The sequence below is a fragment of the Eurytemora carolleeae genome, unplaced genomic scaffold (assembly GCF_000591075.1).
Source record: "Eurytemora carolleeae unplaced genomic scaffold, Eaff_2.0 scaffold2683, whole genome shotgun sequence".
Lineage (NCBI taxonomy): Eukaryota > Metazoa > Arthropoda > Copepoda > Calanoida > Temoridae > Eurytemora > Eurytemora carolleeae.
Genome location: NW_019398572.1, coordinates 1 through 8,303, shown reverse-complemented (window position 1 = coordinate 8,303; position 8,303 = coordinate 1). Strand labels below are relative to the sequence as shown.

Sequence of the window (8,303 nt, the reverse complement as noted above, 5' to 3'; positions counted from 1 at the left end):
TTTGAGGAGAGACGGATTCAGGGTCTTTTCGGTCTAAAAACGACTCTTTTATTAGTACTAAAACAGAGTCGGGCCTGCGCCCGTTTTTGGGGTCGTGTGGGTCGTTTTCAGACTCTAAAACAGGGTCGTTTGTTCTATGCGGGAATTGTCTAGTTTGTAGATATTGGAAGTTGTAATATACACTTTTTAGAATATTTTAGTTCTATGTTCTAATAGTCGGCCTTTACATAAATTGCTCTTATTTCATTATGAACCTTCTGAATTGTAGATAATATTGGAATTAAAACACCCATAGATATGTTGATCCTATGCCTCTTAAAACAAGTCTATTGGACCACCCTATATACAGATATGTTGGTCTTTTGTCTGTTTGAACACCCTGTATATAGATATATTGGTTATATTTCTATTGAAAAATCCTGTATAGATATGTTGGTCCTATGTCTATTGAAACACCCTGTTTATCGATATATTGTTTCTATATCTACTAAAACAACCTGTATATAGATATGTCTATTGAAGCACCCTGTAAATAAATGTGGTGGTTCTATGTCTATTGAAACACCCTGTAAATAGATATGTTGCTTCTATATCAATTAAAACACCATGTAAATAGATGTGGTGGTTTTATGTATTTTGAAACACCGTGTATATAGATATGTTAGTTCCATGTCTATTGAAACACCATGTGCATAGATATATTGGTCCTATATTTCGATTGCAACACCCTGTATATAGATATGTTGGTTCTATGTCTACTGGAACACCCTGTATAAAGATAGGTTGGGCCTAAGTCTATAACACCCTTTATAAAGATATTTTGACCCTATGTCTATTGAAACACCCAGTATATAGATATGTTGGATCTATGGCTATTGAAACACCCAGTGTAGATATGCTAGTCCTATGTCGATTGGAACACTCAGTATATAGATATTTTGGTCCTAAGTCTATTGGAACACACCCTCTACATAGATATGTTGGTTCTATGTCTATTGAAACACCCTATATAGATACATTGGTTCTATGTTTATTGAAACACGCTGTATATAGATATTTTGGTTCTATTTCTATTGAAACACCTTGTTTATAAATATGTTGGTCCTAAGTCTATTGGAACACTCTATATAGATATGTTGGTCCTAAGTCTATTGAAACACTCTATATAAAGATATATTGGTCATTTATCTATTGAAACACCCTGTATATAGATAGCTTGGTTCTATGTCTATTGAAACAACATGTATATATATATATATATGTTGGTTCTATGTCTATTGGAACACCCAGTGTAGGTATGCTAGTCCTATGTCTATTGGAACACCGTGTATGTAGATGTTTTGGTCCTTTTTGTGTTGGAACCACCAGTACATAGATAAGATGGTCCTATGTCTATTGGAACACCCTGCTTGTTGATATGTTGATCCTTTTTCTATTGGAACACCCTGTAAAGACATAATCCTTTTCTTTTTGGAAACCCTGTCTTGGTTTAATTTAAGTTTGTGGTGAGGTTTCTGAAATGAAATCCATCTTCTCAAATCAACATCAAAACTTAAACCTTTCATATATATATCATTGTTTTCCGTGGCAGGAAAGGAGTTTATAGTAACAGGGCAACATAGTACAAATTAAGTAAAGGAAAGGAGTTTATAGTAACAGGGCAACATAATACAAATTAAGTAAAGGAAATGAGTCTATAGTAACAGGGCAACATAATACAAATTAAGTAAAGGAAANATTAAGTAAAGGAAAGGTGTTTTGCAACAAACTCCAATTGTTAAATTCCTATACCTTTACACCTTGATGGTTTAACCTTTGATATTTCAAATTTAGATTATTATACCTAACAGAAATCATAGTTTTAAATGTTAAAGGTCCATAAAATTGACTTGTAAAGATATATAGAGTATAGAAAATCAGAGTTTGTGGCAAAAATCCAACTCCTTTACACATCTTTGTGACTTATTCAGTTGTTCACTACAAAAAATACAGGAAAAAAATTCTATTATACGAAAAAGAATTAAGAATTAAATTTTTTTTAGTTAACTGTGTAAACCCATGCACCATTTGATTTTTTAGAAAACTCACAATGGAAAATGATCAAATTTAAATTATAAAACAAGGATATACATGTAGTTTTACCTCATGCAAAGTTATCAAGGGAATCATTGAATCGGCTGGACTACAAAAAATCAATAATTTTAAAATCCATTATTATGCATTATATAATCATTAAGAACAGAAAAATCTGTTAAGTTTAACATTGTTGGTTCTTTTTGAATATAACTTTTTTTTTAATAATCTAGGCTTACAGGGCGCTTCGTGCACACTTTCTCTATATTTCTTAAACATTTTTTCATTATTAAACAAAAACAAACAAAATTTCGCGGATTTTCAAAATTTTCAAAAATCGAATTTTGTTAGAAGCAAATTTTTGAAAATTTGATCATCCATAAATCTTCCCTGAGCTGCGGTCACATGAGGTCCCACAAAAATATCGGCGCGATCGGCTTAGCCAGACACCCAAGTGGTATATATATATATATATATAGCAGTAGTAATCTCTGTTTTAAGTCCAATCCTAGCCCATGAAATCATGAACTACGGTAATGTTCTTACCTCGGTTTAAAAAATCCAGTTGATTGAGTTGACTTTTAAAGAAAAAAGTTGGTTTCCAGGGAAAGCTGGGTTCCTAAGTTGGTAATATAAAATAGTCATTAAATATTCTATGAATAAAAGAATAAGACGAAGGAATTGATATTACATTGTTGTCTGGGCTTTACAGTCTTACAGTCTTACATGTCATATTCTTTTCATGCTTAGTAATCACTAGACAGCACCATATTTACTATATACATTATACATATATATCTCTATGTATTATTGTTTTCCCGGAATATTTTCTATTGTCGGCTGTTCGCTGAATCATGTAATGCAAAGTACTTTTTATTAACATTGGAAGAAACCGTGAAACTAATTTATTTTTAACAAAATTTAATTTGTTGTTAAACATTGATGGGAAAATGTTTATTATATATTTAACAAGAAGTTGTTTTAATAAGTTGATTAAATTGTTCTTACTTTTTATACATCCAACCTCAGCTCTCCTAAAGATCTTAAACACAAAAATGGAAGGTTTGTTCATGATTGAATTAACAAAAAAGATAAACCTTGCTTTATTCGATTCATGAAAAGCTGTCAAATTTGAAAAATTCGTAAATATCAAAAAAGAAAATACATTCTTTAGATGGAAACATTAAAATAACTTTATAAGAACAATAAAATGTTCCTAGTTTTTATTTTTATCCCTTGGGGTAATTTAAGTTAAAATGGAGACGACCTTAAATATTCATATTTGTTTAGGATAAACTTTTTTTAAGATAGAAATCATAAATACTTTTATACGTAAAGTATATATTGTCAACAAAACATTTTTTGGTAATTTTTTTCTGAATGATCTCGTTGTTTAGATACCACGAAATTTGCTTTTTGAATTGATCGCGATAAATAGCTAATTTATTATTAATAATAGATAAATTATTTTACAGAACTGTAATAAAGAATACAAGACATTTTCCAGAACTGTTATATTGAAACAAGACATTTTTTCCAGAACTGTCACATAGAATATACACCAGACATTTTAAAAACTGTAAAATAGAATACAAGACATAGAACTGATAAATATTATAAAATCCGCAAACTTTTTTTTATATACTGTACAAAGAGAAGATGCTCACAGATAAAGCCACAATTAAAAGTTGAAATAGAAGATGGACGAGAAGCGCCCTAAAAGCCGATGTCTATATACAAATTTAGCTAGTCTGGGTGTCTGTTTGTTTGTATCCAATAAAAGTCAAAACGGCTGAACCGATCAGGCCCAAATTTTGTGTGGGACCTCCCCAGTGAAGGTTTATGAATGATCAAAATTTCTAATATTTGTCTACATCAAAATTCGATTTTCATTAGATTTTTGAAAATTTTGAAAATCCACGAAATCCACGAAATTTTTTGTTAAAATCCACGATTTTTTTTGTTTTGTTTTATGATGTACATAAAGAGAACATGTTCACAATTAAAATAGAAGATCGGTGTGAAGCGTACTAAAAGGCTATAGGATATATAGATTACAACATATTATATAGAACTTTTTTTTGAAACTACCCGGTCGACATTTAAAAGAAATCACAGTTAATATTGAAACAACCCATTTTACAGAACTGTAATATATCAAAACACTGCAAATGATACGTGAGAGGTAAAATTTATGCGATACGACTTTCTTACATCGGAACTCCTCTAATTTTTGAGAAAACCATATTTATTATTTACCCACATTTGGTCTTTCATAACGATTTAAGCTATTATTCAATTAAAAGTGAACCCACTCAACTTAAAATCTACAAAGCGAGCTGAGAACATTCCCGTGATTATTCCGAGTTCTCCAATTAAAAATTTGAAGACAAATCGGTTCAGGTGTTCCTGAGTTATGATCGAAAAAACAAACATACACATATGCACCCTAACAGAGATTACAACTTTATATAGAAAGATGTAGAAACAATTTACTATTTTAATGTGTACAGGAAATTAAATAAAACTGTAATATATATGTGATATATTTATATATATATAAACCTGGTATTTTAAACTATTGCTAAATGCAGTATACTGCGCATTGAATGAGCATAAAAATCGAATTTAAAGTTTGATGTTTAACATTAAAAGTTAAATTCTTCTGAATAAAGTTTACAGAGTTTATGCATTTCTTTATTCCTTTACAAGATAAATATAAAGAATTATAGAAGAACCTGGTTGGGAATATATAGATTTTCAAATATATAAATATATATAAGTATATCTGTATATCTCTAAAATATTTATATATATACATATTATATAATTGGCTTATCTGTTAAAACCTGCTAAACTTTTCTTTGTTTTTGTTTATTTAAAAATGTAAAAAGAAAATAGGCTTGCATACCTCCTTACCGTGGCTAATGATCATGGTTTATCATCTTCCTTTAGAAAATGAAAAAGAAAATTCAAAACTTTTATTGACTGAAACCCAACCAAAAGTTGTTGTGCATCGAACATAAATCTGTATTTGGTTTAAGTTAAACAGAAAACAAACTCTTTTCCTGAGGTTTTCAAAGTTTTTGTAAAAAATATACAAGAATTGGAAAGCTCCTATAATCCAAATCCCTCTCCCCCCCCACATTTTTTTTTTTTGATAAATTAGATTAAAGCTAGAATTTATAATAAACAAATTATTTGAAATAATCAAACATGAAACAATATTGAAATACTATCAGGAACAATATTATTCATTAGGTTAATTAAAGTTACAGCTATAGTGATAAATAATAAATACAATCCCTTGAGTATATTTATATAGCTGATGCTATAACTGGCCAGTAAATAATATTGAATAATAAGAAACTAAGTGAACTAGTGAGTCCAGTATACAGGTTTACACGTTTAAACATCAAACTGTCCTTCTTGAATCTAAAGATAGAACAAATTATTAACTACATAACATTTATTAACGTTTTTATCAATGGTTTTGAAAATCCTTTTCGTAAATAATCTAAGGTTGTAAATTTTAAACTTTTTGCATAATAAAATAAAATAAAAGGAAAGCTACAACTATTTAAATTATTAAATAACATTCACAATACGTTTTATGAAACTCGATAAAAATAAAGAACAGTATGGTAGTGATATCTTACACTAAATATGTCTATCCAATTATTTTCGAAAATTTGCAGAACACGTTTTTTTCGGTTCGATATTGCGAAAAAAAAACGTAATGGTACGTATATAAAATATATGCTGGCCATACTGAAATATAAAGATTACCTGAATGATAGAATATTAAGACCTAGACAAAAGCAGTTACTGAACACGCAAGTAAGAAGATATATTGCTAAAATAAGAGATATGGTTTACATAGAGTATTATGGAGAGTAAAGTATTTCACATGCAACCCTAACCTGCAGCTGCAGGTCCGTTCCCTACCTTAGTAGTCCATAAATTAACCTGCAGCTGTATGTTCCTTTTCTCACTTAGAAGTTCCTAAAAAAAACCTGCAGCTTTAGATCCCTCCCTTCCCCTAGGAGTCCTTATATCAATCTGCTGCTGTGGATCCCTTCCATACACTAAAAGTCCTTAAACTAATCTACATCTGCAGGTCCCTTCCCTCCCCTTGAAGCCCCTAAATAACATGGAGCTGTAGATCATTTGCCTCCGCTAGAAATCCCTAAACTAACCTGCAGCTGTAGGTCCCTTACCTCACCTAGAAGTCCCGAAACTAACCTGCAGCTTTAGGTCCCTTACCTCCACTAGAAGTCCAAAAACTAACCTGCAGCTGTAGCTTCCTTTCCAACCATAACAGTCCCGAAACTAACCTGCAGCTGTAGGTCCCTTCCCTCCCCTGGAAGTCCCGAAACTAACCGGCAGATGTAGGTCCCTTCCCTTCCCTAGGAGTCCCGAAACTAACCTGCAGATGTAGGTCCCTTCCCTTCCCTAGAAGTCCCGAAACTAACCTGCAGATGTAGGTCCCTTACCTCGCCTAGAAGTCCCGAAACTAACCTGCAGCTGTAGGTCCCTTCCCTCCCTTAGGAGCAACCCCATTCAGACTGTTGAACTGATTAACAAGAGCAAGCAGTGACTTCACATAAAAATGATAATTTATATGCTATATAATGTTATAAGAANTTATACTGGCTGGAATATTTACAAATATGTTACTGGCTGGAGTTTTTACAAATATTATACTGGCTGGAATATTTACAAATATGTTACTGGCTGGAGTTTTTACAAATATAATACTGGCTGGAATATTTACAAATATGTTACTGACTGGAGTTTTACAAATACTTTTAAAGCTGGAGTTTTTAGACATATGTTACTGGCTAGAATATTTACAAATATGATACTGGCTGGAGTTTTTACAAATATTTGAAAAGCTGGAGTTTCCAGAAATATTTTACTAGCTGGAGTATTCAGAAATATGTTACTGGCTGTCTTTTTAGAAATATGTTGAAAGTTGGAGTTTTTAGAAATATGTTACTGGCTGGAGTTTTATCAAATATATGTTACTAGACGGAGTTTTTAGAAATATGTTTCTAGCTGGAGCATTCAGTTAGTTTTTTCTTTCTGGAGCTTTAAACAAAATGTAAAATCAAACTTGCTTCAGTTCAGGAATTGTAAAATCAAGCTAGCTGGAGTTTCAGAAAATGTAAAATTAAGCTCGCTGGAGTTTTAAAACTAAAAATATTACCAAAGTGACAAGGCTAATTCTGGCCGGGGCACCATCAACTGCTATAAGAAAGGACAGATTTGAAATAACAACCTTAAGAAAAGACTAAAATAATGAATTAGGAAAAAAATTATTATTTAAAAAATGAGATGTATGCCTAATTGAGGACTGACCAGTATAAAAGCTGGTAGATAGTAGATAAGAAGTGCCTCGTTAGGACGATACTTGAAACTCAGTTGGAATCCTATTGTAGAGAAAAGTATGTCTCTAAAATATTGAATAAATATTAAAATGTAGTTTTGTTAAGTGAGTATAGTTGAACCTCTGTGGATCTAGGAAGGTAGACCTACTTCATACTATTATAAAAAAAATCCCGATTTTCGTTCTAAATTCTCAGATCTTCGGTAATATTTTCAAATTTCTAAAAGTGAATTTTACTTGCACGCAAATGTGAGCCTTATAATTCTGCAAAATTCAACGCAACGGAATCCGACTGGAAACTCCATAATTGAAAATAAATTGAAATAAAAATTGTTTTTAATATAGCTTACTTGTATATTCTAGATGGAATCAGGGTTGTTGGTAAGTCTGGAGAGAACTCAAAGTCATAATCGTTCTCAAACTACAAGTAGAAACAAATGTATTAAAGGGACAGCGCTGAATAGTAATTTTAAGTAAACATCCATTTATAGATGGAGCATATAACACTACCTTGGGCTTTCAACACTTTGCTTGATCATGATATTCTTGTTTTTAACTTTGAAGATTGATTATGTACAAATGTGGTATCTCTGTAAAAGTGACTTGCATATGAATGCTATAGACCAGAATAAACAATAAAATAGATCAGATAAAGGTTGAAAGGGTACCGTTGTGAATCAGATACATCACTCTGTAACTAGAGAGTCTTGTTGAAGAATACTATATATATATATCATAAGTTATAAAGAATGAAACTGCTAAGATCTAAAATATGAATGTTTACTTTTTAGTCTTCTTCCCTAAATTTGCCTTTACACTGTAAAATGGATAATTTGGA

The 8,303-nt window shown here is 31.2% G+C and overlaps 1 protein-coding gene across 1 annotated transcript; it reads right to left on the bottom strand.

Moving 5' to 3' along the window:
- Window positions 1-5,040: 5,040 nt before the first annotated feature.
- LOC111717505 (uncharacterized) lies at window positions 5,041-7,886 on the bottom strand (the record flags this gene model as incomplete). Its single annotated transcript, XM_023493000.1, has 6 exons — window positions 5,041-5,508; window positions 5,863-5,929; window positions 6,595-6,673; window positions 7,286-7,357; window positions 7,438-7,531; window positions 7,816-7,886. Coding segments are annotated over 6 exons (501 nt in total), but the record flags the coding sequence as incomplete, so codon positions are not given.
- Between the last annotated feature and the right edge of the window lie 417 nt (window positions 7,887-8,303).